The 26,522-nt window shown below is 36.9% G+C and overlaps 1 protein-coding gene across 18 annotated transcripts in view; it reads left to right on the top strand.

Annotated features, from left to right (window-relative positions):
* The window catches only part of MPDZ (multiple PDZ domain crumbs cell polarity complex component), a 93,938-nt gene that overhangs the window by 64,951 nt on the left and 2,465 nt on the right, over nucleotides 1-26,522 (top strand). For 8 of the 18 annotated variants that reach the window (XM_064405347.1, XM_064405346.1, XM_064405343.1 and 5 more), the window contains 19 exons: nucleotides 5,993-6,155; nucleotides 6,743-6,939; nucleotides 11,794-11,885; nucleotides 12,150-12,240; nucleotides 12,580-12,660; nucleotides 13,211-13,303; nucleotides 13,397-13,471; nucleotides 14,835-15,012; nucleotides 15,787-15,932; nucleotides 16,251-16,334; nucleotides 16,437-16,630; nucleotides 16,885-17,032; nucleotides 20,351-20,437; nucleotides 21,724-21,820; nucleotides 22,448-22,491; nucleotides 23,561-23,683; nucleotides 24,475-24,579; nucleotides 24,697-24,809; nucleotides 25,823-25,946. In XM_064405347.1, the coding sequence (XP_064261417.1) occupies nucleotides 5,993-6,155; nucleotides 6,743-6,939; nucleotides 11,794-11,885; nucleotides 12,150-12,240; nucleotides 12,580-12,660; nucleotides 13,211-13,303; nucleotides 13,397-13,471; nucleotides 14,835-15,012; nucleotides 15,787-15,932; nucleotides 16,251-16,334; nucleotides 16,437-16,630; nucleotides 16,885-17,032; nucleotides 20,351-20,437; nucleotides 21,724-21,820; nucleotides 22,448-22,491; nucleotides 23,561-23,683; nucleotides 24,475-24,579; nucleotides 24,697-24,809; nucleotides 25,823-25,946 (2,235 nt within the window). Of the gene's footprint in view, nucleotides 1-1,975; nucleotides 2,078-3,267; nucleotides 3,340-5,992; nucleotides 6,156-6,742; nucleotides 6,940-11,793; nucleotides 11,886-12,149; nucleotides 12,241-12,579; nucleotides 12,661-13,210; nucleotides 13,304-13,396; nucleotides 13,472-14,834; nucleotides 15,013-15,786; nucleotides 15,933-16,250; nucleotides 16,335-16,436; nucleotides 16,631-16,884; nucleotides 17,033-20,350; nucleotides 20,438-21,723; nucleotides 21,821-22,447; nucleotides 22,492-23,560; nucleotides 23,684-24,474; nucleotides 24,580-24,696; nucleotides 24,810-25,822; nucleotides 25,947-26,522 lie in introns of all 18 variants that reach the window. The other 10 variants (XM_064405341.1, XM_064405338.1, XM_064405333.1 and 7 more) reach the window with 4 other exon arrangements.

Genomic DNA, 26,522 nt, shown 5'->3' with positions numbered 1-26,522 from the left:
ATTATGCCATTACTATATCACTACTTTTTTAGAGAATGCTCCTTTGCTATTTTTATTGTAGTTTTTTTATTCTCTATTTTCAAATTAAGCGTGTTGGTTATATCTTGACTGAACTAACAAACTCTTGTTTCTCTGTAAGCAGAAACATTGCAAATGCTCTTCCTGTACCCATACATTTTGTTGTGATCTTCATAAATAGCATTATGTTTATTATTTTCATATTTTGAAACTTGCATTTGTACCTAATAATAAGATCTTATTGTATAATAAGAATTTCCTGCTTTCATTAATGTGCAGTCACCCATGTAGTTAACTGCCTACACACAAGCTGTAATTATTATGGTACCACTATGTATTTAACCAGGCAGTCAGTTTAAGTGACATGTAGCTAATGAAGCCATTTCTTCTATTTTGTTTTATGCAAGGTTTAGTAGTTAAGAGGGAGCCTGTGTGTACTTCAGAACAGCCTGAATAACGCAAGCGGCCTGTGAAAAGATAGTGGTAGTGTGTTTCATACCTATATCCCCCTCTGTACACTTCTGAGTAAGAAACAATATATCACTGTGACTGTGGTCCCATAGTAGTGTTAGAGCATTATGCTACTGTATAAAATGCTTGCTAGTTTCTGATAACTTAGCATCTTGGACACATGGATGAAATTCTGAATGGAAGTTAGTTGAAAAAAAAAAGAAATAACAGAAAGAAAAAATCCTGTTACTTTAGGCTGTGATTTGAATTTTAAAAATAGTAAAGAGAGAACTCCCTTTATTTAGCATTTGCTCCTTTTGTCCCAGACTGTGCAAAAAGTACGCAGAACAGAACTGTTCAGGCAAATTCAAATGCTCCATATTTGGAGTTAAGAAAACTTGGTCATTCATGGCATTACTTTAGTAGAGCAAACACATTTGTTGTCTTACCAAATGAAATTACTTTTTTGCAACATGGTATTTGAAAATAAATGTTTAGGAATGTGTTCTCTATTTTCAGGAGCATTTAACACAACCAATGCTTTAAGAAATTTTTTTTAACAGAACTGTAACTTCTGATTGAATTACTCTTGGTATAAATGATTCTGGAAGGTTTTCACATTCCTGTCCATACTATTTTCCAGCAGTGTTAAATTTACAGCCCTAAGACTTGCAGGTAATTGCTGTATAGATACTGCCAGTATAGAAATTACTGCTAAGTATATAAATTATATTTCCAACATACTATTTGAAATCAGAGCTGTTTCCTCCTTATTAAGCAGATTCTGTTCTCAAAATAGAATATAGTACAAAAGCTGCATAGGGAGTATAAATGGTCAAATTATATGCTTTTATCTGGTCTAAATGTGTAAATTCTTTTTCTGTTAAATAATAATGAGACGGTACCTTGCTTCGGGGTAGACCAGAGTATTTAGTTTCAAGAAACTGTAAATTCAGGCAGTTACATATGCATATGTGCATATACAAAGTGTTCTGTGAAAGTTATTATTAGATATGAAGTCTTTTTAGAGATCCCTAATATTACTAAGCCCTCACTTTTACAAAATAAGCACTGAGTGTATTACCACAGAACATATATCAAATTATGAGGATATGTCAAAATAAGACTAAACCTACTGCATTATTACAGATATTTGTGTTCATCCTAACCCAGAAATCCACAATTAATTAATGTGTAAGAGTGTCCCATATGTTTGGAAAAAAATGTTTCAAATATCACAGCACATAAATGCAGCGTAATTCTGAACTTGATGTACTTTGCGATCTAGAGCAGGTGTGAGAATTGGTGCTTTTCCTCTCTGCTGACAGAGCATCAGAAACACAGGGCAAATACAGTTGTGCCCAGTTTTACATATCTGTTGCAAGTGCAGAATGTGGACCTTGTTTGGTTAGCCCAGACAACTAAATGAATGTGTTTTGGTTCATGATTGAAAAGGGTTCATTTAAAAACTATTTTTTGCTTAGTTTCTATTATGCTTTCCTTTTAGAACCCTTCCCTGCTTTTTCTGCAGAACAGTGTTTTCAGTAGGCCAGCTGTCTTCAGCAGCACTAACCCATTTGCTGATTCTTCTCAGTTCAACACTGCTAAGGTTGGATGATGGCACACTATCTTTTCACTTACCAAACAGTCTATGTGTGCTTCTTTCCCATTGCTGTCTCTCTGCATTTAAACTCTTTTATACTAGTTTGAGTTATGTGCTGGGCTGATGAGCTTGAGAACTCTGTGTAGTGAATTTAAAAACACAGACATGCATATAAATAGAAAAGTTTATGGAGAAGTTAAAAAAGCTGCATTAATCATAACTACCTAAAGCTGATCTATTCACAGCCACCAAAGGAATAAGTTTTCAGTTTTAAGATCAGTCCCTGATCTTAAAATACCTAAGTGTAACTCTCTCATCAGTATAAGGTCTTTTGCTGCTATGTACATCTTTTTGGTTTTTTGTGATTGTGACTTTCCGGCTTTGATATTTCTCTCTTATTTTTGCATTAAAAAAAACCAACAAACGTGCAGGTTTTTTTATGATGCTTCATGAAAATATTTTCCCTCTGCTTCTTGAAAATTCTTTACATGCACCATGATTAGGATGCTGATGCCTTGGGAAATAAAAAAAAAAGTTACACTCTTTTTTTTGTGGCTAATGCATACTTACTGCATGTTATTCACAATGGGAACAACATTAACCTCTAATAAAAAAACTTGAATCCTAATATGCATGCATTTTTGATTTAATAAAATATTTTCTAGCTGGTTTTACATCTTGCAAGTGATTGTGCCCTTTGTCTATTTTCCCATGTTGTCAAAAATATTGAATGTGCAACAAACACTTAAAATATGATATGTGGTGTATAACTGCATGTGTGTTTTGAAATCTCTTTGCATTTGTTACAGTTCTGAGGAAAGGGAGTAGACATGCAACATAAATGATGACTTATGTTTTGTATATTTTTAAAAGTGTTTCTGAAAAATATTGCATGCATTTTAAAAGAAAACCTGATGATCCTGTAGTTTATGCATAATTCCTTTCCTAGCACTGATATAATAATGCTTTTGTCATCTCTCTCCTTTTCTGAACTCAGGTTCATGTGTAGTGAGAAACTTTGATGAATCAGGGTCCTTAGTAACTCCTTAAATACTTTGGTCCATTTATAAATCAAGTTAACAAAGTCATTGCAGTTAGTAAAATGAATCCGTAATTCAAAATGAGTTATTGGTTAATAGTACTGTGTATTGCCAAAGGTGCTATAACATGTGGATTGCTGTTTTCTGTTACTGTAGGATGTATCGAATCCAATTAGGGTTACCTTCCGTTGTTCCCCAACTAACCCTTTTGCTCCCACACCATTCAAGGTTTGTCTTAATTCCCGTCATTTGGTCCTACTGTATGTGTGCTGTCCATTTTTGTACATGGCCTGTGATAACTTCTGGAGTACTGCTTCTCTTTCCTCCTGTGCCTTAATTTTTTCAAGTTCCAGACTTGCTGCCATTTTCAGTATTTGCTTGGCTGTGATCAGAGTGACCCTGGTAGCTAAATGGGTTCAGCAATTGTTGGATGCTTTGCATTTTAAATGAAATACTGTGGTGTGACACACTGAAAGTATTTCATGAGTTAAAGCCTTTTAGGTTTCTGTGTGTTGCCCGATTCAGGGAGCAAAAGTCTTATGTGTGTGTAAACTGTGGGGACTGGCTTCTGCTTCTGGCTGTTCAAATGTGTCAAGTGGAGTTCTGCAGGCACAACATATTCCCCTCCTGCCAAATGTCATAGGAGTTTTTACCCCCCTGCCAAGGACCCTTGCTTTTACTTTCATTTCAGCATTTCCTTAAACCTCGAAAATGGTCACATTATGTTATGTTGTTATTCACGATGATACAAAAAGTTGCATTTTTTTGTCAGTCATATTATGGTGGCAGCAGTTAATAAGTGCTAATCTGTCAGGATGTAGCCCTACATCCACACCTTGAAAATCTTCCAGAGATCCTTTACACCAATATTTTGTTCCTTTTTTAGTCATGTTTTCTTTAAGTTTTGCTGTTCTTGGACACTGTCGCTTACAAACAGTACCTCTAAAGTAATATGTTAATTTTGGTTTTAAAACATAAAAACTAAGGTTTGCTGATCTGGTTTGATCTCACACTTGTACTGGATTTGCGTTGCAAGATAATGGTAGTTGGGGAGGCTATGGTGGGTGACTGTTTGTCGTATTTTTTTCTCCTTTGTGCAGCTGAAGAAGTAAGTGATAGAGCAGCTTTGGTGGGCACCTGGCCTCCAGACAGGGTCAACCCACCACAACACCATATTTCCTCATTTTTCCAGGATATTATTTAGCTTTAGTAAAACTCTAGGAAGACCTCTGAAAAAAGAGTTTTTCTAGAGCTTCTCTCCCTTTTATCCCTTTTCTTTTTGTGTACACAAGAATTTTTGATTGTGAAAAATAACTTTTAGTGTTACTAGGTAGTGTTTCTACTCTTCTCTGATTCTGAGACTGATTCTGAGAATTCTAATACCATGTCTGTACTAGAATTCAGTTTAGGAATGTTAGGTATGATCTTAGGAGGATGACATTGTCTTAGATAAATTATTTGCTTCGGTGTCACTTCCCACACTTTTGAGATTTAGTGACTTCTTAGTTAAGTTTCTGAAAGAAGTTCCTAAATGAAAGAAAAATCTTCTTCAAGCAGAAGCAGAATGAGGGAACTGAAGTAGGACATTTTCAGTATCTTTATATCTTTGGAGTTACATAGTGAAGATAAGTAATTTTTGTTTAGACATGGGACCTTTCTTAAATTTTAAAATTACTAAACTGGTAGCTTCCCAGGTTTCTCAACACTTTCAGTTCGAAAGTTGATAAAGTTTTCCAAGGTCTATGTTGTTATTAATTTCACTGTTGCCTCTGATGAAGAGATTTTGACACCTAAAGGCACCATCAGAGATACTGTGTTCAAGTTTGCTGATGAAGGTAGTGAGAACTGAAATGAGAATAGGGTTATGAAGTGAGGGCAACACACCTGAAAACTTGAGTGTTGTAAAAACTTGGTTTTCATTTAAAATTCTTGTTTACTTCAGTAGCCAGTCTGCCACATATCAAGGTCTCTTGGGTATACATAAGCTAAAGAATGATGATATTCAGAGAGAGGTTTCTTGCTTGCATGTTTATTTTAAGAAAGGCAAATTTTTACAAATTCTACATAGTGAAATTCCTTATCAAAGTGTATTTCTCAAGGAAACTATCTTGAATGGAAGCTTTCAAGGCTGTGGATTTGGGCATTTAACCATTTTATTGCAGTAATTGTGCATTTATATCTGTTAACTTTGTGTGAATATGAATAGAACACATTAAGTATCTGTCTCTTGTGATTTAACCTGTATCCTCATTTATTTGATCTTCTCTGTGCAGCTTGTAGGAAACTAATAAATGAGACTGAAAAGGTCCAGTCACTATGGATTTTTTCAGTTATCATCTGTTTAGTTTTAGATTTTTAACTGTCCTTTCAGTTAATATGCCAGTTGCCTTTTTTTTTTTCCTGTAGGTATTTTTGAAAGTTCACAATTTGGTTTTGTTTTTTTGTTTTTTTTTCTTTCTCTTTCATCATATTTGGCTTAATAAGCATATGATGGGAGGAAATTATATGTGATGACTCTTAAAAGTAAAATTGGTTATAAATATTTTACAAATCTGGCATTAAAACAAAAACACTTGAGTCTTCTTAAGAGGCTTTTTCTGAAACATAAAGTGGCACATAAAACTTTACTGAATTGGGCTTTTACTGTGACATGTTTGCTTCCAGATACATTTTGGAGTGATGTTTTTTCTTACCTTGCCTGTTGTTTGTTTCTGTCTTTGATCTCTCTGCCTTTCTGTGTGCTGTTATTAATTTAGAGTTTCAGCTGCTTGGTATTGAAACTTTGAAGCTATAGTAATTGACATTTTGACATTTTTGTGTACTAGTTTGCCCTACAGAGTCTGCATCTTCTTAGCCACTTCATTTTTCTTATTCTTCACAGGCATTTGGTCAGTCTGATACAGAACCAGAAAAGACTTCGCTTTGTAACTTGCCTCTGCCCCCTCCTTCAGCATTTTCAGGAATGAGCTCTGATGTTGCACAGTCATCTTCTATCAGAGTCCCAGAAGATGTGGAGAAGGAGGATGAGTTTGGTTACAGCTGGAGTAAGTTTTTCCTGTGATAATATTTTAAATGCTTAGTATTAAAATTGCACTGTAAAAGACACAGGTGTGGGGGCATCCAGTTTGAACTGCTTCTTTCTCATTTCCATCATGGTTTAGGTACTAAGGTTGCTATTTAGTTCTGCTTGGTCAGATGCATATAGTAAAATATAAAACTCATTCTTTTCCTTCATTACACTGCAATCTTTTTTATTCTCTGTGATCCCAATTCAATGTAGGACTACTTGAAGAATTTCAGTGTACTCCAGGTAATTGTTGGCTGTGATTAATGTGATAGTATCCGTTACCTGAAATTGTTACTGATGAGATTATTTCTTTTGTGTGTGAGTTTTTTTTAAGAACAGTTATAATATTTTCTGAAGGTATAAGGAAAACAAGAAGCTAGAAATATTTTTATAAATCACCTAAGGTTTAGTTTAAATGAAGGTGTAGTTTACACTGAAAATTTACTCATCCGTTTTGGGCTTCTTCTGTCAGATACTGCACACTGAGCACTGATCTTGACTCCCTAGGTGACTTGTGAAACTTTCTAATGTAAATCCAACCTCTACCCACACTTTTACATTTAGAAAAGATCGTGCAGCGCTATGGAAATCTACCAGGGGAGCTACACATGATTGAACTGGAAAAAGGAAAGACAGGTCTGGGACTTAGTCTTGCTGGTAACAAAGACCGATCCAGGATGAGTGTCTTTATAGTGGGAATTGATCCAAATGGAGCAGCTGGAAAAGATGGCAGGTTACAGATTGCAGATGAGTTGCTAGAGGTGAGTTTTTGCAATTTATACTGAAGCCCAAATGTACTGATTTCACATAAAAGATTCTTGCCGAAATACATGTTTTTCAGTAGACTTTGAAATCCCAAGTTTATCCAAGTTCATATCACTAGGCTGTAAGATTTTCCTTCTCATTTATGCCAAATAGGTGTATTAGATTTTTTCCTGATTATAATTATACCACATTCTGAGTTAGATCCCTGTATGCACCATTCACTTAAGAGTTGGACTCAATGATCCTTGCGGGTCCCTTCCAATTCAGAAGATTCTGCAATTCTGAATGAAGGTCTGTTGAATAGAAATGTGGAACAGCTGTTTCTGAGTTACTGAGATGTATGGAATGGCAGTGAATTGCAGACCATGAAAAATTTTGAAGTCCTCCAGTCCATCTATCTGTGGAGTACTCTAGACCTTGTAATTACTTCCCTGTTTACTAGAAGTGTGATAATAGCAGAATATTTTTATATTGTGTAAAACAGAATGTGGAAATTAAATTGGGGAAACAGGAACAGATCTGTTTTTATTACAGGCTTCTAACTCATTATATGTTTGGGTGCTGTTTTCTAGTGGGGTGGAGTGACCGAACCACTAAACATGCAACTTACATTTCAAGTACATGTGTGAGCATAATTTATGTTTCTGTATTCCCACAGCCCATTTGATGATACTTGGAGGTGTATTCTCTATTGTAGCTTTGCCCATTCTTTCTGATAGCAGTAGGTAACATTACCCTCACAGAATAGTTTTGTATAACTCAAAGCTATATGTGGAAGTGTTTGAGGATGTACTGGCAAAGTACAGGTACAGAGAGGGAATGGTGAATCTGAACAAAGCTTGAGGGAGATATTGAGAGAATAAATTATATAGGCTGGAATTTGCAGACTAGGAAAGAAATTAAGGGATTTTTTGCACTGTGGACCAAGTGTCATGGAGGGAACTTTGTGGCAGACTCCAGTATTGTGAGACAGCTGACTTGAAGCATCTGTTTTTAAAATCCTGATGTGGAAGAGGTGGAATATTCTGGAAACATGTTGACACATGTCTCTCTGAAGCTATCATCTTGTGATTTCTTGGTTACTGTCCACACTATAAACTTTTAGACTAATGCTAAGAAATTGCCTCAACCTCTTCTGAGAGGAGACATCTGAGCTTGCTCTCTATATTCCCAAATAGCTGTCCATCAGTTATTGAGGGGCATGTCCCATTCCCCCACTTGGCAGCCTGACCATGTATTTTTCATAAGGCTGTGGCAAGCACTGGACGGAGTACTGCATTTGGGTTGTGAGCTCCAGTGTAAATGATGGAGCTCAGGATCCCTGTGACCATGCCTGGTACACACACTCTGCACAGGAGGTGATTGGCGTTATGGTCAGCCCTCTGTCTTGCATCTCTTCCTTTGCTGTGTCTCTACTTCTGTTAGTGCTACCTATGTATTTTATTACTTTCCCTTTGTATAGGTCCAAACTGTCCTTTTTCAATAATTTCTCTTTTCTTGCGTTAATTTCAGCACTGTGGTTTTCCATTTTCAAGAAAAAGTGCAACTAATAAAATGCAAACAAAAAATGTCCTTAGTCTATAAATTCACACTGGCAGCTCCTCTCCTGTCTGAATTGTAGGCACTTCAAGGTGTTATAGTGACTAGTCTGCTCCGTCAAATGGAAAAAAGATTGCCAGGTCACATCGTTAGATAGTAAGTGTAGAGTCTAGAATGGCTTGGGTTGGAAAGGGACCTTAAGGGTCCTATTTGCAAGTCTTCCTCAATGGCCTGGGTTGCCAACCATGAGATCAAGTTTCTCAGGTTCCATTCAGTCTGGCCTTGAAAAGTTCCAGGGTGGAGCTTCCACAGCTTCTCCAGGCAACCCATTCCAGTACCTTACTATCCTCTGGGTAAGGAGTTTTTTCCTGACATCTAATCTAAAACTTCCTTCAGTTTAAAACCTTTTTCATAACCCTATCACCCCTTGTAACAAGTTACTCTTCCTCTTTTTTTAAGCCCCTTTTAAGTTCTGAGAGGCTTAATGATGTATCCCCAGAGTTTTCCCTTCTCCAGGCTAAACAGCCACAATTCTCTCAGCCTGTCTTCACAGAAGAAGTGCTCCAGCCCTCTGATCATATTCATGGCCCTCCTTTAAAGCTGCTCTGACAGATCCACATTTTTCTTGTGCTGAGAACTTCATAACAAGTTGAAATACTTGAGGGAGGGTCTCACGTGGGCAGAGTAGAGCTTCCTTGACCTTCTAGTCACAACTCTTTGGATGCAGCCCAGAATGTCACTGACCTTCTGGGCTGTAAGCCTAGAGTATTGGTTCATGTAGAGATTTTCATTCACAAGAATCACAACGTCCTTCTCTACAGGGTTGCTCTCAATGTTCCCAGTCCATACTCTTATCTTGGATTGCCCCAACCCAGGTGTAGAACCTTGTAATTGGACTTGTTGCACCTCATGAGATTCCCACAGGCCCACTTGACAAATGTGTCTAGGTCTCTCCAGATGACACCCCATCTTTATATTATGTCAGCAACACCACTTATCTTCATGTCATCTGCAAATCTGCTGAGGGTGTACTGGATCTCTTCATCTGTATCATTGATAAAGACATTAAAGAGCCCCAGTCACAGGACAGAGCCCTGACTTGTCATAAGCCTCCACCTGGACATACAGCCACTGATCACAACTCTGTGGCTGCCTTCATCCAGCCAGTTCCTTATCCACCACATAGTCCACCCTTCAAATCTGTCTCTAATTTGAAGATAGGGGCATTGTGTAGAACCTTGTCAAAGGCCTTACAGAGGCTTAAGTAGATGTCACTGGCTGTGCTGGCTGTCTCAGATCATCTCCTTGTCTTCTATATGCCTTAATATTACTTCTGTGAGGATCTGCTTTGTTATGTTCTCAGGTACAGAGATGGGGCTCAGTTTGTCTATGGTTTCCTGGAGGTTGCTTTGTCCACTTTTAGGAAATGAGTGATGTTTTCTTTTTTCTAGTCACATTATCTGACCTCTATGACTTCTTAAGTAGGATGGAGAGTGCCTTGGCAACTATATCAACCGCTTCCCTCAGGAACATGGACTGCAGATCATCAGACCCTGTTGAATTGTGCCTATTCAATTTCATCAAGTGGTCTCAGACTTGTTTTTTGCTTACAGTGGGAGAGACTTTGCTTCTCTCAACCCCCACCTAGAGGTTCAGTAACTTGAGAGATGTAAGAAGCCAGACTGTCATTGAAGACTGAGGTGAAGAACTTTTGGAGTTCCTTACCCTTCTCCACATCCATTGTCACCAGCTGTCCATTCTTGACAGGGAGGTACACTCTCCTTGGTCTTTCTTTTCTGACCCCTTACACTTATAGAACCCCTTCTGATAACTCTTTGCATCCCTTGCCAAAGCCTCTTTCTTCTGTGCCTTAGTATTCCTAAACCCATCTCTACACCTATCCAGACCATATCTATGCACTCTTCCCTGATCATCTGTCCCTAGTTCCAGTGGCTATGCATTTCTTTCTTACTCCTCAGTTTGAGAAGCAGATCCTTGTTTAGCCATGTTGGTTTCCAGCTTGCCTAACTTGATTTCTTACACATGGGGATGGAGTATCCTCAAAAAACTACCAGCACTGGTGAGGTCCTCTGTCCCTAAAGACAGTTTCTGAGGGAATCTCATCCACTAATTCTTTTAACAGCTGGAAGTCTAAAGATAAGAGTCAGTTCTGACTCTGCATTTTTTCCAAGCCCATGTTCCTTGAGATTAGTGATTTAACCAGGGCATGGTCACTACAGCTGAGGCTGCCTCCAGTCTTAGTCCTTCTAACAAGCTTGTCTGCACTGGTGAGCACCAGGTCCAGTAACACTGCATCTCTGGTTGATTTGTCCAATACTGGGACTAGGAGGTTGTCCTCAGTGCACTCCAGGAGTCTTCTGGATTGCTTGCAGTCAACTGTACCACTTCCCCAGCAGACATGGGGTTGAAATCCCCCATTCAGGATGAGAGCATGCGAGCATGATAATTTCTGTATCTGAAGCAAGAAGTCAACAGGCTTGCAGATATCAGGCAGCCTGTGGTGGATCCCAGCCACAATGTGTCCCTCCCTGATGCCATCCTTAGTTTTTACCCACAGGCTCCTGAGCTGCCCCTTCTTCCCAGCCTCTTTCTTCTGAGAAAGTTGTAGCCCTTTATTGAAATGTTCCAGTGGTGTGATTCATCCCACCAGGTTTCTTGAGGCTAGCTAGATTATAGACTTTGACTTGCATGTTTCTGGTGCAATCGAGGACCTGGTTTCAGTTCCTCTTGCTTGTTACCCATGCTGCCTGTATTGGTGTTGAGGCACTTAAGCTGGATTGTCAACCTTTTCATCTTTTGAGAAGAAGCCTCCTTAGTACACCCCCTTCCCTCTTCCTCATCAAATCTAGTTTAAACTCTGCTAAATGTACCAGTTTTCAGACTTTGTATAAAAGTGCCTGGCTCAGGGATTCAAGAGATTTAATAAAGAATAGCAATCTCATTGCAGGATATAAACAATTCATTTATTTGTTATGGTTAAAATTTCCCATGGCCCTGCTTAATCAACTCATCTGTCATGAAGTGATCAACACAAGTGGAAATAGATTAAGTGCCAAGTCAACCCAATATAACTCAGAGAATGACATTTTTAGTACTGTGACAGTGTTAGTCTGAAGTCAAACTATGGTGAATATATTTACTGAAAAAAGGGAGTGAAAGTAGGACATAACTCTTATTTTTATACAGTTGCTGTTTAGTCAGTGATATGGAATTTTTTAAGGCTTAAGATTTAGTTTAAGTGAAAGGAGTTAAAATATTTTGATAAATAGTTGCTACCTTTCCTTATCTAGATAAATGGCCAAATCCTTTATGGAAGGACTCATCAAAATGCTTCTTCAATAATCAAATGTGCACCTTCTAAAGTTAAAGTTATATTTATCAGGTAAGTTCTGATTAAAGGTTTGGCTGAAAAGGTTTCATTTTTAATGTCCTCAAGTTTCACACAGTGTTTATTATTTTTAATTTTGGTAACATAAATGTGCTTTTGAAGACAATCTTACTACTTGTTAAATATGTTTTGTAGTTTTCTGTTTTGATATTTGTATTGTGACTGCCAGAAATTAAGAACCAGACTTAAACTTGTCCTAAGAAATATGGGGCGGTACTATTGCCTCCTTACTACATTCTTTAACTGAATATATTGCAGAAACAAGGATGCAGTAAATCAGATGGCTGTTTGCCCTGCAAAGTCAGTAGAGGCTTCACAGTGTACTTCAGGGACACTTCAACATCAAGAGGTAAAGTAAATATTTGTTTTTCTAATTTGACCAAAATACTAACATTGTTCTGGATAGAGGAGGATCCTGTCTGCTTAGGAAATACAGTAAAAGAAAAGGAAACTCATAGAAAAACAAGTGGGATTTTAGTAAAGTTGCTAAATTTAGTACAGCTGTCATCAATTTTGTTCCATTTCAAATTCTTCTATACTAGAAGTAAGTTTAATATTCCCATCAACAGAGTTTTAGAAGTTTAAGTGAAAATAGAAAATGAGCAGATTTAAATATTTGCTCACTACTTTGTTTTGGTGCAAATTGTTGGATATAGTCACTTACAGTTGCATTTTATTTTTCTCTTAGATTGACATCAGTGTTGCAAACCCGAGTGCATTTTCTGACTTAAGTTCGTGTAAAAATATTCAGTATGTGGAACTTCCTAAGGTATGTACTGAATTTACATCAGTAACAATTTTATTCAATAGCCATTCAATTTTGTAATGCTGTCCCTCTTAGAGCAAATAGTCTCTTAGTTACTAGAAGTTGGAAAAGAGATTTCTAGAGATCTACTCTTCCTCTTTGGGATTGGACCCCAAAGTTTTCCTCACAGAAAGACTGTTTTTGATTTGCTAATTGCTTTTTGTCTTGGGAAGAAGTATGCTCTTGTTCTATTTGCCCAACTTCTTACAACCATGTCTACTGATGGTTCCTCAGGTAAAATCAACCCTAATTTTTCAAAGTAAAAACTGAATCATGGTTTTACTTTGTAAGTTTCAAAGGAGTAAGTTTGAATTGAGAAGTGTTTCAGATTTATCTTGGTAGTCATTATACTATTTGGCAGAATCTATGCCAGAAATAGTTTAAGTCAAAAATATTGGTGCATTGTGAAATCTCAGACTTGATATGTCAGCAGGCTTCACTAGTCTTTAGTGATTGTATTCTACCATTTTGATGTCACAGTACTTAACCATTTGCATTTTTCTGTTTGCCCCAGGATCAAGGAGGTTTTGGAATTGCCATTAGTGAAGAAGACACAACTAATGGAGTAGTTATTAAAAGCTTAACAGATCATGGTGCAGCTGCAAAGGTGTGAGAATGTTTAAAATATGATTAGGGAATGAAGAATGTTTTTTGGAGTAGCACCCAGAGTTCATATTTTTTATTTTATGTTTTTTTTCAGGATGGACGTATCAAAGTTGGAGATGTGATTCTGGCAGTGGATGATGAAATTGTTGTGGGATATCCTGTAGAAAAGGTGCTTCTGAAATGTCAGGAATGTTATAGAAAGCATAATGCTTAATGTAGGAGGTGGTTGTGTCTTAAGCTACTGAGGTTCTAATAACTATATTTAATTTGCAAACCTGGCTTAAAAAAAACAAAGATCTGCAGGCACTGTCTGGATAAGAAAACTACTGTACAATAAGCTAAAGCTTAATAAATTTGTAGGTCAGCTGTTATTTTACATTAATGCACTACATGAATCCTCCTATCTCTGCTTCAAATGTGATTTTATTTTCCCTGTGGCTCAGACCTGATGACTGAGAGACTCTTAGTAGTGTGATAAAAGCCATGAACTATTGCTCAATAATGACTCTGCATAGCTAGTCCATTTTAAAGGTGCTAGAACCAGTAAAACTAATACATGTAAATTTGCATGAGTGAGTTGTATCCGTGGTAAATCAAGTCATAAACTGTGCTTATCCATGGGAACTGTCTGTAGTAACAGTCTCATTATATTCCAAGCATAGTATTTCAGACCTTTGGAGAAAAATATCTCCATTCCTAAATAACAAGATTTATTTCTAGCTTCTAGCTCTACAAACTCAATTTGGGTTCTGTAGCAAATCAAGGAAGCTGTTTTTCTAACACCTACCTTGCTACCAAGAAAAGTGATTCTTTAGGCGTGAGTAGACTACTTTCTGTTTGTTAAAGGGCAATTAGGAGACCATCAATCTTACTCTTTGATGTGCTGCTATTTCTGAGGCAGTAAATAAGTAAGAGATAGTGAAGTTGCCTGTAAGGAGGTAGAGGTAGGTAAACTTTGTAAGAACAGAGATTGAGTAAGTAATTTCTGAAAATATCTCTACTGAAATGTAAAGTCTCAAAAGGATTTGGTGTCTGTTCTGTAAGATGGCAATTGATTTTGAAGGATTTTCAGTATCTCTTTGAACTAGATTTTGTATTACACCTTGGTGTCTGTCTCTCCCTTCCATAGTTCAGGTAGGATTTTCAGGTTTTTCTTCCAGAATGACAGTTGAACATTTCTCTAGCTTGTTAGATATTTTGACATTGACTTCTATGAGAACAGAACTGGGCTCCCCCCAGCATTAAAAGGCTATACAATAAAAAAAATAAATTAAAATTGCTGTACAATATGGTATTTTGTCTAGAGAAGCCATCGGAAGACTGCCATCTTCTCATCTAGTATAGTTTGACAAAGTTTCATGGAAAAAATTTTCTTAGGAAAAGCATCAATGTTTGTGTTTGTTCCTTATGAGAAAACCTGCAAGATTGTGACATGTAGCTCCTGTTTGCAGAGCTGTTATTCTGCTTTATTTTTGGTTTGCAACTGAACAATCCGGTTACAATTTTCATAGGCTTTTCTCTTTATCATTCAGTTTATTAGTCTCCTGAAGACATCCAAATCTGTGGTGAGGCTTACAATCAACCCAGCAGAGACAGATAGTCTGACTACAGCACCAGCCCTTCCCAGCACTGTCCCAGCAGAGAAGAGGAATATACAACCACCAGCAGCTGTCCCCACTTCCATCTCACCAGAACCGGAAGCAGTCAAAAGTAATGTTTTCCTTGTGTGTCGGTATTCACTGGGGTTGTAACCTAAAAACAAAGACCCAGCTTGTCAGTTTTCCCTTTTGGTATGCACTGAGCTGTATTCTGCATTTTCTAATATTTCCAGATGACATATTCATATATGTATAAATAAAGCATTGTACCCCCATACTGAAGATCTACCTCTTGGCTTCCTGTTGTAGAGGCAGGAGGATAAAAGGATTTACTCCTTCATCTCAGACATGAAGCAGGTGCCTCTCTCATGGTTGTCTAGAACTAAGTGAGGCATTCCTTTAGGTTAGGGAGAAAAGTCCCGTCATTTTTTGTGGAAAAAGAGGATGGTTTAGAATATCTTGCTGTTTATGACTAGCCACATTTGGCTCTTCTCCATCAGAGAGTCAAGATGCTTCTGATGGATGATAGTCATTGGTTAAGCAAGACACTTCTAAGTTAATCATAACTCAAGTAATGCAGCATCATATAGATGTTTAAATTAAGTTCTATCCTAAATGGAGTATTTTGTCTACAGTATCTGCTTTTGCTGTCCAGACTATAAACCTGGTTCACGATGGCATAAAAACTACAGGAGGCATGGCAAATAAAACTACATGATAGTAATTCTCTGAGGAGGAGGGAGAATTGGCAGCATCATTCTCTGAGGATCAGCTGTTCAATTACTGCTGTACAGCTGTCAGTGAACGCTGAAAAATTCTGTTTTAAAGTCACTTTCCTAATATTGAGCTCTGTTACTGTAACGAGGATGTTTCATTGTTGTTTTAGACACAAGCAGGTCTTCAACTCCAGCCATGTTAACCTCCGACCCAGCTACTTGTCCCATTATTCCTGGATGTGAAACAACCATTGATATCTCCAAAGGGCGGACTGGTCTTGGTCTGAGCATTGTTGGAGGAGCAGACACTTTGCTGGTTGGTTGGAAAAAATATATGTGTTGCTCATGTGAAATAACAATAATGAAAATAAAGTCTGAAAGAAGAGATTTCTCGTTTGTTTCTAAAGCATTTATAGAAAGATGCAAAAGAAACCAAAATGAGAAGAAAGCTCTTCCTAAAATTAAAAGTATAAATGAGCTTTGTAAATATTTTGGTATTTTTTTCATTGTGCATCTGACTTTCATTCCATCTGACTTTTCACCGATGAATTATAGTAATAATTTGCAGTTACTTTTGGTTCAAAATGGTGCCTGTTGTTTCAGCATGCACTTTTGATGTTGTTTTTGTTAACAGGGAGCAATCATTATCCATGAGGTATATGAAGAAGGAGCAGCATCTAAAGATGGACGACTGTGGGCTGGTGATCAGATACTAGAGGCATGGTGATTTCATTGCTTGTTTTTGTTTTCATTGCTGGCTAAGCCTTTTGTATTTGCTGGAAGGTGCTGCACAATATACCATTGTACACTTTCATTTCAGGTGAACGGAATTGACCTCAGGAATGCCACACATGATGAGGCCATTAACGTCCTCCGTCAGACACCCCAAAAAGTTCGTCTGACTGTGTACAGAGATGAAGCCCAGTACAAGGAGGAAGACATGTATGATGTGCTGAATATAGAGCTCCAGAAGAAGCCTGGTAAAGGCCTTGGGCTGAGTATTGTTGGGAAAAGGTATGTAATGTACCTGGAGATTCAGTGTCTGGAACTTGTTTACCATGTTTCTTTGTGGTCTGGTGCTCAGATCCTGTGGGCTTGAAGGCCATACATCTAATTTTTGTGCTTAAGCTAACCAGTCTTCCCTGGAGGAACTAACCAGTGTTATTCAACAGAAAAATGAGACAATGTTTGTTTGTGTTCCCGATAACAAGCCATAAACATGACTGTCAAACAATACTTTAATGTAAAATTCATGTGTGTATTTGCAGAAATGACACAGGTGTGTTTGTGTCAGACATCGTCAAAGGAGGAATAGCAGATACAGATGGGAGATTGATGCAAGGAGACCAGATATTGACAGTGAATGGAGAAGATGTCCGAAACGCTAACCAAGAGGCTGTTGCAGCTTTGCTTAAGGTATGGGGAAAAAAGATGCATAAGAATGAAAAATTGAGATCCAGATTTTTTTGAAAGCTTTAACTTTATTCAAACTGAGATCAGACTATTACTGAGATGTCAGTGAGATGACTTGGGGATCCAAATTTAAGCTTCCTGAAATCTAGGGCATTCAGATTTTCATACTTTGCCTGATAAAACTGGGAGTAGTTGTGGTGCAGAAAGCTGTATATTTATGAACATAGGGCTTATAGATGACTCTTATAGAATACCATTACCTAGAACAACTGTAAACTTAACTGTGTTCTGTCAAACACACTGATAGCTGGTAAACTGTTTTGCATTTTCAGAAAGATAAGCAAAACTTAAATGATGGAGAATTCAGCAGAGTGCTTGTGCTAAAAATTACTACTTTCATAGTTTGTTTACAAGGATCTGTAGTGACAGGAGAAGAGGGTACGGTTTAACACCAAAAGAGTAAGCTTAATTAGTTGTTAGGCAGAAATTCTTTAATGTGAGGATGGTGAGGCACTGGAATAGGATGCCCAGAGAAGGTGTGGATGCCCTGTCCCTGGAAGTGTACAATTGAGGGTTTTTACTCAGAGCCCCAGGTTGGATGAAGCTCTGAGTAACCTGGTCTGCTGTGAGACATTAATTTATTTTTTTATTGTTGTTTATTATTTTTATTATTATTTATTATGTCTTGTGCCACCTTAGATCCATTAAGATATACAATGTGTTTTTCAGTGACCAAGCATTTGGTATAAGAAACTGCTTTCTCAGAGTTTGCTGAAGTAACTACCTGCAGCTCTTAGAGCCAACCTATTCTTGATTTTTTTTTTTTCTGGTGTCCTTCCCCCTATTTGCAAATCAGAATGAAGTCAGATTTACAATAGTTCCTGTAGTCTGCCAAGAATTCCAGCTGCTTAACCAACTTGTCCGTTTTTCAGTCCAGAGTTTTGAGACACGCTGCATGGTAAGGATTCCATTGAGTCAGCATTTTCAATGGAAAACTGTTTCACTGGAAAAAAAAATTAACAGATGTTAATTATAGCTGTCTCTTGGATACATTGGCACATGGTCATGCTTCTTAACACTCACAGTCAAAGGTATATTTTTCCAGATCTTAACAGGTCCTTGAGTTTTTTGATTTATTGGGGAGCAGGGGTCCTAGGGGAGATCAGTGGTCAGAAAGGGAGATAAGAGGACTTATGTATTTTCAGTCTGTGCCCATCAGTGAGAATGCCAGAAAAGGATCTATGTTGTGACACTGAACTTGTTAGTATACTCTTCTTTGGTTATAGTATTTCTCCCATCTTATGTGGCAGTTTTTAAATTTTATTTTAGAACACAGCATTTCTTCTTCATATGCTGTACCTCTCCTCTGAATAAAAATGCCTTTTCATGTGGGAAATTTCTTCATTTTGACAAGCATTTTGGAGTATCTAATTGATTCCACTTACCATTCATATATTCAAGTTTTAAGTACTTTATCATTGCTCGGTAGTACTTGTGGTTAATTGTCATAGCCCTGAGAAATGGGCTTTTAAAATACCTTAGACATATTATTGTTAATAATTGTTTTGTTCACATAGTATAAGTGGAATAAAACATGGTCACTCACATGTAGGCAGTCACTGTTTCCTGTTCAGGTGTCCATTCGCTTTTCATTCATGAGAGTAGGACCTAGAGTGAATTGTCTTGAACTGCCTAAAATGTATTTTGCTTGAAAATTATTTTATAGTCTTTGGAAAATTCCTGTGTGTTTAAAGTAGAATGAGACAAGTAGAATGTGTCATCGGTCTGAGAATTCTGTCTGATCTCTCAGTGTTTCTTTTGATGTATCCCCTAAAGTATGTGAAAAGACCATCAGCTTTTCCCCTCACTAAACTTACTGGATCTATCAAATAGGAGAATTTAGAAAGAGAGAGAAAGTGTAGTAAAACTAAATGGAAATTTATTTATTCACAAGACCCATTGGAAAGTATTACCTCCTACTTTCACACATAATTTTAAAATCTCATTTGTGGGTTTGTCTATTTGGGAGGATGTGGTAATTTTAGTTACATATTTCCTCAGTTTTCCACTTTGAATAAGGGTTGTCCATGTGGTTTAATATGACTAAATTCATACAAGCAGAGAAGAATGGTTTTGCCTGAGCTTTGAGCAAGTCTTTTCCAGGCCATTGAGAAGTCAACATTATTTATAAAATAAAAAGTGATTTAGTAATAAATCTTTTTTAGTGTTGTTCCTAAGAGAATAACAACAGGATATGAGGTATTGAAACTTTGTTTGAATGGATATGTCTGGTTGGTTTTGAAATATTGGCCTATTACTATGGATTTTTCTGACAAATACATGAATCTCTTTTAGGATAATAAAGTTAAAACATGACAAATAAAGGCAACCTCATGTATTATTAAATTATTTGGATGCAGAAGTTTCTGCTGACAACTTCCCAGTGAAAGAAGAAAAAAATCAAAATAGCAGCAAAACTGATATTTCTGTATTAAAACATTGCAGATCAATGTCTTTTCTTGACACGACTTGTATTATGTTGAAAGTCTAATTTTCTTAGCCTTGTGGTAATAACTTTCCTGCTTTTTCAAAATAATGTCTTGATTTTGAAATATTTAATTGCAGCATGAATTTTCTCCTGAGACATGCATTTTATGTAGATGTGTGAATAATCAATAGAGTAGTTAAAATCTTAAAGGCTACTGAAAGGACTTTCCAATGTACAGTCAGTCCACATTACCCAGCTTATTGCTGGGAGTCAGATGCAGAAAGTTCACTTAAACTATAGATGTTTGGGAAATTTTCTGCACAAAAATTCTTAGTTTTATTGGTGTCTATCCAGAATAACAGATAATTTCAAAAGTTTGAGAGAGATGAGTAACTTCCAGTTTAATTACCATGTTCTCAGTCATATTAAGATAAATAATGATTAAGACTTTGACGTGTTACACTGGTTTTAGCTTTTATTGTGAAAATTGTATGTTGACATTGCAGTTCAGAAGCTATTCCTTATTAATTGCAATATAATAGAATTATTTCTCCTGTGTGATTTTCATGTGTGCATTGTAATACTGATTAATCCAGTATTAAAAAAGTATCCTGCTTAGTATTGAGTACCTTGGTGTGCTTTGTGCGTGTCACTGATCCTGCTATGAGCTCTATCTGCAAAGTGTTCATTTCAGGATTGTTAATCCATGGGGTTTTTTTTCCATCAGTACATGGGGTTTTTTTTCTTCTTCCACTTTCTAGAAAGTCACTTAAATATTGTAGTTTTTAGTCTTATAGACAGAAGAGATATGTTACAAATAACTGTTTCTTTAGTGTTCCTTAGGTACAGTAAGACTAGAGGTCGGAAGAATAAAAGCTGGGCCATTTCACTCTGAAAGGAGAACATCCCAGAGCAGCCAGGTATGTAACTATAAAACTGGTTGGTTTAAGAGAAATCATGTTAAACAATGAAAGCAAATAGAAAAATCTATTTTATGATGATGATATTTTTCATATGCCTGATCCAAGATGGAAAAAATTTGCAGCCCTTCAGTAGCCATTTTATATGCTCTGTTTAGCAAATTGTATCTGCTATAGACAGGATCCAGCCAAAAATATAATCCAGAAATTACTTTGCTCCAGGCTCCAGCTTGGAAGCATAGAGAATTCCAATTCGCATTAATACCAGAATTTAGAGTCAACTTTAAACCTCGTAGTTACTGTCAGAATAGTTGGCATGCAGTGGATACAGCTTCAGTAAGCTTAGGGAATTTTTCTATGCCTTGCATGTCCTTACTGTCATCTTGTCTGGCAGAAGCAGGAAACCTGTGCTCTTTCCATCAGACTTCTCTTATTTATTTTATTGTTGGTCTGATGGTGAATTGTTTCAACCTCAAATAAATTTCTGTATTTGAAAGCATCTTCCATGGAGAATCAGCTGTGATTCTATCCAGTAGGAGTTCTGAAGGCTCACACATTACCTTAATAACTTTGGTTGTGAACTGAGGATAAAAATTATCAAGTATTAAATATAAATAGTTTTAAGACATTATTAAAATTCAAGTGAGTAATTTAAGACTAGATAAGACTAACATTTTAGGCTCTTTTCAGAATTAGTGTTGCTAAACAGTGTAGAAAACGTGCAGACTCTGGCTGGCCTTATTCTAAGTTCACACTGTTGAAGAGTGTGTCACAGTCAGTGGACTATTCTCACAAGGATCCATGTTGTTCCTTTGCTTGCCCTTCAAGTGAAAATATTCCTGGAAATTGTGCAGGTCAAGTTGAGTGGAGACCCTAAACTTAGTTGCAGCTGGTGCAATAGCCGGAACATTTGAGAGCCCACATGAGGACGTACTGATATCTGTCTTTTGTATTCTGTCCTTACTGTGGTACTTGTAGCTAACTTGCATTAGAAGGTCTCTAGAAGGTGATAGAAGGTGCAAATACCAGGTCCTTGTTGGCCCTCAGAAGAAGCACTTGAAAGCTTTGCATGGGGTTGTAGAAGTACACTCTCTGTTGGTCTAGTAATGCTTCAAAAAAGAGCTATATACAGTGACCAAAAATTTTGTGGAGTTCTCAGTTTTAACTGGGCACAGAAAAAAATAAAATACTGCAGAAAAGAAAACTAATACAGCGAGTTATAATTTTACTTTTAGTAGCTGGGTCAGTGAAGCTCCTCTCTAATCCCACTCTAACATTGTGTGTAGGTCAGTGAAGGAAGTGGCAGTCTCTCATCGTTCAGTTTCCCAGTTTCCGGGTCCAGTGCATCTGAGGTCTTTGAAAGTGGCCTAAAGAGGCATACCAGTAAGTTGGAGAGTTTTTTGGTGCTTTCAGTATTTTATGTGTGTGAACAGGTAGCTGAGATCTTTCTGTTAAATATTCTAACTATGTGATGTAGGCCTCAAAGTAATTCCTTAGTCAGTAAAATGCTGTATAAGTGATTACTGCTCAGTACATCACATATATGTCATAGTAGCTTTTTATAAAAGAAACTGGCAGCTTCTTATGTAATCAGTTTAGATATTGACAATCTAAGTTGAGCCATAATTTTTTATTTAATTTAAATACATCATGTGACAAGCTGTCTAACTCATGGAAATCCAGATACATGTGGAATAGCTGTCTCATGCTTAAATTTAGAACAAAGTTATTTCTGATCAAAGTATTGCTAGAAAATAATGAGTTTGAGTTTAGCAGTCTTATTCCAAAAGTTATTTAAATGGAGAAAATGGTTGATTCATTCACCTATTCTAGAATTATTTCAATACAATTATTTTTCTGATGTCCACTATCAAAATCAAATTAAAATGTATATAACAAACAAGCAGAAAGTTAGAACCATCATAGTAATTTGGATGACTTTATTGAAAAAGTTTTCTAAGAATGCCAGTTTAACTTTTTTTTTTTCATTTATCTTAATTCATTTGACAGCAGCTTCTGAAATACAGGGATTAAGAACAGTTGAAATAAAAAAGGTAAGTTGTAGCATGCAGTGGCATATATCAGGAATAGGTTTTGTAGATGTTTCCAATAGGTATCTTTACAGAATGAAAGTCTAGGGCTTCTCATCGTTTCAGGAAAGGAACAGGAAATTAATTTCTCTGCCTTTTCAGTTTGAGACTGTATGATCTGCACTGCCTATATTTTTATGTAAAGTAGTGTGACTTATGCTATTATGTTTTGTGAATTGTGTTGAAAGTAAAAGAAGAAAGAGATACTGGGACCTAGTTTTATTGTTACCAGTTGAGTTAAACGCAGACTCTGTTGTGGTAAAGTCAGGGGAATTGTACCAAAGTTGGAAGGCTGTTTTTTGGTATTTGATATTTTTCTTCACGCTTATTTTTAATGAGTAGTTTCTTGCTTGATAGCTGCCAGGTTTTCAATGTGAACTTCAGTCATCTTCATTATGCATGTGAGCTTAGTCACAAACTGCATCTTATTTTCCAAAATATTTATATTTGTTTGTTTTTTCTTGGCATCTAGTTCACTTGATTACTCGTATTGTATTCAGCCATTCTTTTAACAGTAGAATCTGCAAATAGCAGTTTGCAATAGCAGTTTTTACAGGGAGGTATTTGGGTGTGGTACGGTGGTAAGCAGCTGGTTTTGCTTTTCAACATTTGGGCACTAGGGGGAGCAAAAAGATTAATTCTAGTCTTAAGGAGATTCATAACAGCATATTCATATAGACAGCACTGAGGACAGCAATCCATCTCATTGGTTTTCCTTGCTCAGATCTCTGTGCTGACATTAAGAGTCAGGTGACATTAAGAGTCAGGTGCTGAATTCTGTAATTATTTAGTTTGGTTAAGATAAAACACACAACTAAATCAGCAAATTTTCTCCTACCACTGAGAAGAAAAACCATCCATGCTGGTCTTTCTGCTTTCTTGAGGTGATACAGAGCATATAAGCTTAAAAACTGGCTTGACACAGGAGTTCTAATCTTCATAAAATAGGGGGTTTAGCCATCTTTTGAGGTAAGCTACAGTTCTCTGTTTTTCTTCCCAGAAAAATCTAATCTTTTTTTCATTAATATAACAGAATCCTACAGATTCACTAGGAGTGAGCATTGCTGGAGGTGTAGGAAGTCCTCTTGGAGATGTTCCTATATTTATTGCCATGATGCACCCGAATGGAGTTGCAGCTCAGACTCAGAAATTAAGAGTAAGTTAATTGTTAAGAAGGCTGTAAAGATGGCATGGGTAATGTGATTACTCTAAACAGACAGTAAACCAGCAGTTCAGTGAAACAGTCATAAGTGCTTCTCACTGTGGAAAGAATTCTTGCTGTTTGGATTGATGAAAAAGGAACTCACATTGGTAGCATGGGAAAGTGCAATTGCTGACATGTGCTAACTTAAGAAAGGAAGTCCTAAAGCAGTCTTGGATCTTAGAGTTTGTCAGCTTGTGAAAATTAAAAGCATAGAAAGTGGTTCAGAAGGATGCATTCTATAAACAAGTGCCATTGAGGAGTGTAGTGGTCATTCCTGCAAATGTAGGTGTGCAGTGTTTTATCTCTCATGTTTCCTATGTTTAGGATAGAGAGTGCATTTTAGGCTCTGAGTTAGAGAGGGAGATTTTATCTGAAGCTGTACTTAAGTGTATGCTGTATCCAGTCTGCATCAAAGGTGGTTGAATTTGACTCAGGTTTCTTGGAAAATATTATTTCAAGATGAAGTCAAACAGAATCTCTGATGATAATTTGCTACATCAGTCTGCCTGTCTTCAGGTGACATGCAAAATGCATCTCTGGTTTTTAACGTGTATTTCTAGAGTTTTAGGATCAGTTCTGTAAAGCATCAGTATTTTTTACACTGATTACACAACCAGTGTAATTTGCTAATTCTGATTCTGAATTACCTGCCTCCGTACTGGGCCATTTCAAATTCTGCTATTGTTGAAAGTGACAAATAAATCTATGTAACTAAGTTAGATTTTCTACATTTTCTTCTGTAGGTTGGGGACAGAATTGTTAGCATCTGTGGAACATCTACCGAGGGCATGACTCATTCCCAAGCTGTTAATATCTTAAAAAATGCTTCAGGCACTATTGAGTTGCAGGTAAAAAATCCTCAGTGACATTTTGGATATTTTCTGAATAATATTTTGCCAGCTGCTACATTGAACTATTTTAGTGTCAGCATTCTTATGTCACTGATTTCCAACCTCTGTTCCTAGGTTGTAGCTGGAGGAGAAGTGAGTGTCATAACTGGTCAGCAGCAGGATCCACCTACACCCAGTCTTTCATTTGCTGGACTAACTTCAACTGGCATTTTTCAGGATGATTTAGGGTCAGTAACTATAGCCTGCACAGCCTCTGTAGCCAGTTACTTTAGATGATAATCAACGTATAAACCTTAAAAATTCTAACAAATAATGGATGACATTTTTAGCTTAATCATGATCAACATATTTGCTATACATAAGACCTGTGGGCCACAGGCCCTCTTCTGTGTTTTTCATAATGCAATTTGCTGTGCTGCATTTTTTTTTTACTCTCTGTAGGCTTGTTATGTGATCTGATTTCTTTTACAGCCTCTATTGTTTCACTGAGATTAGGTAGCTAGGGTTAATTGATACTCCCAGAAATTCTCTTTCCACTGTTGTGTCTGTGTTTCCATAGTGTGCTCTCTAGTGCTGGGCAATCAGGAGTGTCAGATGTTTCTGGTATACAGGGTATACTGCTTCTGGTATTCTGCAAGGTGCATTATGTAAAAAGTTTTGTGTCAAACTCTGTCAAATCTGAGGCATTTTTTGTTTTAGGAAGGGGGAAAGAGAAGACGTATTCTTTAGCCACACATACCTACTTTGAAAAGTAGAATTCCAAAATTTCTTACGATCAAAGTACATGTGGGGAAAAACACTTATAAATTATCTGTATAATAAACACATACATAAAAATACAGAGTCATCTATTAGGAGAGAAGCAATTAAACCTTAATAGCGTAAACTATTTGAGCTAATTTTAGCTATTACAGGATTTTTAAAATAGATATTGGGGAATCTGAGATACTTGCAATGCCTCTCTAGTTTACCAGTAAGCACTGTTGGTGGCACATAGCAGCCATGACTATGCCCTGAGCTATGTATTTGAAATAGCTATTTTTGTATAATAATATAGGCATTAGGTGCTTTACAGAGTTTTACATTAATGGAAATAGCCAGTTCTTTATAACAAAAGTATTTGTAGTTATAGTGGAAAGAGAAATGTATTGGTTAGCTTAAGAGGAATAATGTTTTTTTGTTGAATATTCTATGTGTTAAACCCGAAGTTCAGACAAAATACTCTTTTCACTTTTCTTAGACCTCCTCAGTACAAGACCATTAATCTGGACAGAGGACCAGATGGCCTTGGTTTTAGTATTGTAGGTGGTTATGGCAGTCCCCATGGAGACTTACCCATTTATGTGAAGACAGTGTTTGCAAAGGTAGGTGGAAATTTGTCCAATCAATACATTTATTAGTTCACTGTAGCTATTGTTCTAAGTCTTGGCCTGGGTTTGCAGTTAAAAGAATGTTGTAGTTTCTCACAGCTTTTCCTTTTTAGTGCAAAGGCTGATCAAAATGTGCTCGCAGCGCTTGAAGGCTGTAATTTTCAAAAGATTGAGAATTCCCAAGTATACATGATTCAGCCTATCAGCAGAGTCTTGTCCACCTCTCGAGACTGTAATTGTGTAATACATAGAAAAAAAAATCCCTTGCCTTATATTTAGAGTGTGTTTACTTCATGTAGTAGAGGGATATGTTTTATTGAGCTCAGACTGGACCTTCAGAGAAGTTCAGATGCTGACCTGGATTTGATACTTTGGATGGCTCTAGGAAACAACAGAGACTCGGAGAAAACTGGAATCATGAATGCTAATTTTTTACGGTATATCAAAGTATAAAGCTGTCTTTTACACCACTTGGTGAAAAGTTCTGCAGGTCTTGAAAATGTTACTTTTATAATACTAGGGTTTGAATCTTACACTAGCTGGAAAAACAGGGTTAAGGAAACCAGACAA

The sequence above is a fragment of the Passer domesticus genome, chromosome Z (assembly GCF_036417665.1).
Source record: "Passer domesticus isolate bPasDom1 chromosome Z, bPasDom1.hap1, whole genome shotgun sequence".
NCBI lineage: Eukaryota > Metazoa > Chordata > Aves > Passeriformes > Passeridae > Passer > Passer domesticus.
The sequence above is the reverse complement of the archived record's forward strand: the minus strand, read 5'-3'. Positions and strand labels throughout refer to the sequence as shown.